The 2,619-nt window shown below is 43.9% G+C and overlaps 1 protein-coding gene across 2 annotated transcripts in view; it reads right to left on the bottom strand.

Moving 5' to 3' along the window:
- The window catches only part of LOC128690483 (uncharacterized), a 487,473-nt gene extending 485,404 nt beyond the window's left edge, over positions 1-2,069 (bottom strand). For both annotated transcript variants that reach the window (XM_070089605.1, XM_070089606.1), the window contains exon 1: positions 1,527-2,069. In XM_070089605.1, the coding sequence (XP_069945706.1) occupies positions 1,527-1,662 (136 nt within the window). In that variant the 5' untranslated portion in view covers positions 1,663-2,069. The remainder of the gene's footprint in view (positions 1-1,526) is intronic.
- Between the last annotated feature and the right edge of the window lie 550 nt (positions 2,070-2,619).

Below are 2,619 nucleotides of genomic sequence, written 5' to 3'. Positions count from 1 at the left end.
ATGTGTGTGGGAGCATTGATTCGTTGGCGTTGTCCCTATCCACTCAAATACATCTGTTTGGTAGAATGGCGTCACAGCCTCTCCTATACATGTGTGTGGCAATATTAAGTCGTTATAGGTCTCCCTCTCCACTCCTGTCTTGAAGGTTCTAGGTTTGTCAGGAAACAGGACAGGTGCTTTTTGACGTGAGTCTTAGGCATTAGACGACCCGCAGCTAGAGCTTTTGGCCATCTGGCCGAGGCCTTCCGCTGGCTTACCCCTTTAAAAATTATGCTTATAATTATAACCACTGCATGTGTACCTTATAAAATAATTTATGTAACTCGTTCAGCGCCATCAGCACTGGGTCACCTTAACACGGTGGTGGAGGTCATCAGCACTGGGTCACCTTAACACGGTGGTGGAGGTCATCAGCACTGGGTCACCTTAACACGTTGGTGGGGATCATCAACACAGGGGTAACCTGAACACGGTGGTGGAGGTCATCAGCACTGGGTCATCTTAACACTATCAAGGGGTCATCAACACTGGGTCACCTTAACACGGTGGTAGGGGTCATCAACACTGGGTCACCTTAACACGGTGATGAAGCTTAAGGGGTTTGCACCTTATTGAAAGTGCATCTTCTCTGAGAGAAGTGCCTCTCTCTCCCCACAGGATGCTGGCTTGACAAAGAACCCAGCATCTCTTTCGGCAAAAATGTTGGGTATATTTTCCCTTTCGTTTAAATTTGCTGACGCTCGTTCGATGACAGGAAGCTAATTATGGATTGTGATTGCAGAATGTTAAAAATAGAGATTGAATAGTTTTATAAGTTTTTTGATGATGATGATTTATGTAAGAGAAGTAAATAAAGATACTTTGAATTAGATGGTTTTAGAAATGAATGACAGAAGATGCAAAATAACCACAATAACCACCGTGGTTATTTTGCCTATTATCATAATTAATTTTTTTCTTTCCCGTATTTTTTTTTATCATAAGATAATTGCATGCTTTTTCCTGTGTTTTATAGTTATGGCTTAATGACTTATCATGATTTTTCAAAATAAGGAGACATGTTGAATAGAATGAACCTATATTGTGGAAAAGAATGGACCTGTATTGTGGAAAAGAATGGACCTGTATTGTGGAACAGAATGTAACTGCAGTTTAGGTTACCCATCACGTAGCTGCTGAGAAAGGGAGACTTCACTGGTGGGGAGTTTGTGTAGAAGTATTTGGGGAAGTAATGAAGGAAATGTGACCTCATCAGATTGATTGTATCGGGAATAGGTTGTTCTTACTGCTCTTAACGTTTTTAGTGGGTTTGGGTTTCAGGAGGAACTGCCAAGTATGAGCCAGTGGGCCTGCGGCAGTGCCTCTCCTCTTTTATGTTCTTATGTACTTGCAAGATGTTACGTCAGTAGGAGTAAATATTCATGAAATATTTGACATCAGGTTGAGTAAATGTTTGATGTAATATTTAACCTTAGTATGAGTCTATATTTGACGTAAAACTGCAGGTCAGTAGGAGTTTATCCTACCTGTGAGATGTGTGAGTGCCAGGAGAGTCCACAGTGTGGCCAAGACGCGGAAGGTGGTCAAAGAGGGCCATAAGGTGGCCAGGGAAGGCCGTCCCCTGGTCAAGGAGCCGCTGCTGCAACTCCCTGACCAACACATCTTCAATTTTTGCCTTGAGAGGTAATCCTTAAGATATTTCGGTGAATATCTTACACCAACAGAAGCAGCTCTTTCCCGGTGCCTCGTCTCCACGTCAATGAGACGAATACACAAAAAGTTGACTCATATTCCATGATATACGACAGATCATTTAGTTGCATCTCACCTCATTACTGTTAAGACTATTATTTCTGTAAAGTTTCAGAAGGAATCACACGAGGTTCTGACTCTTACAACTTGCGCATCCTGCCTCTCTCTGGCATTCGGCTGCGTGCAACGCCGCCTTACTCCTCTTAAATCAAGTTTCCCAAATTGGGACCAGTTTCTAGTGTGGCCAAGAGTAGCGAGCCTCGGCACTCTGGCACATTCACCACACACACACAAGTTCACGCGACGCCAGCTAGGCCAGCACTGAGGTTGTAGCTACAGTGGTGCCACCCTCCTTCCCCTCTACAACCCCTCCACATACCCTCCCCCCAATGCTCCACCCCTCTGGCATCAACCAAGACACTCCTCACACACCCTCACAGTGCCAGCTGTTGCAGACGATGCCAAGATGGGGCCAGCTCACCCTCACGTGGGTCTGTGTTTAGCTGGTCCCTGATATGAGGCAACTGCTTAATTCAATAATGTTGTAGTATGTGTACTCAGTGATCTACCTTGTGTTCCAAGAGGAGAGGTGTTTTGTGGTTGTGGTAGGTTCTGGGTTAGAGTATTATTTTTGTGTTTCAGTATATGATGCAACTAGTTATGCTGTGGGTGTATATTTTCTTGAAAGGTAGCTGAGCATGCTGCATTCTAAGTTGGACTGTGGTGTGTTCATTTGTTATAGTATTTCGGTGTGTTCCGAGTTTTTCTGTTCTCCCCGTTAACTGTAGGAGTTGTATTGTGTTTACACTTTTGAGTTGGTTCAGTTATATCTGTTGCAAGTGTTGGTCGCTTGCTTCTGCTGAAAGT

This window comes from Cherax quadricarinatus, chromosome 29, assembly GCF_038502225.1.
Source record: "Cherax quadricarinatus isolate ZL_2023a chromosome 29, ASM3850222v1, whole genome shotgun sequence".
Taxonomy (NCBI): domain Eukaryota; kingdom Metazoa; phylum Arthropoda; class Malacostraca; order Decapoda; family Parastacidae; genus Cherax; species Cherax quadricarinatus.
Note: the sequence above shows the minus strand (reverse complement) of the source record. Positions and strands in the feature narration are given on the sequence as shown.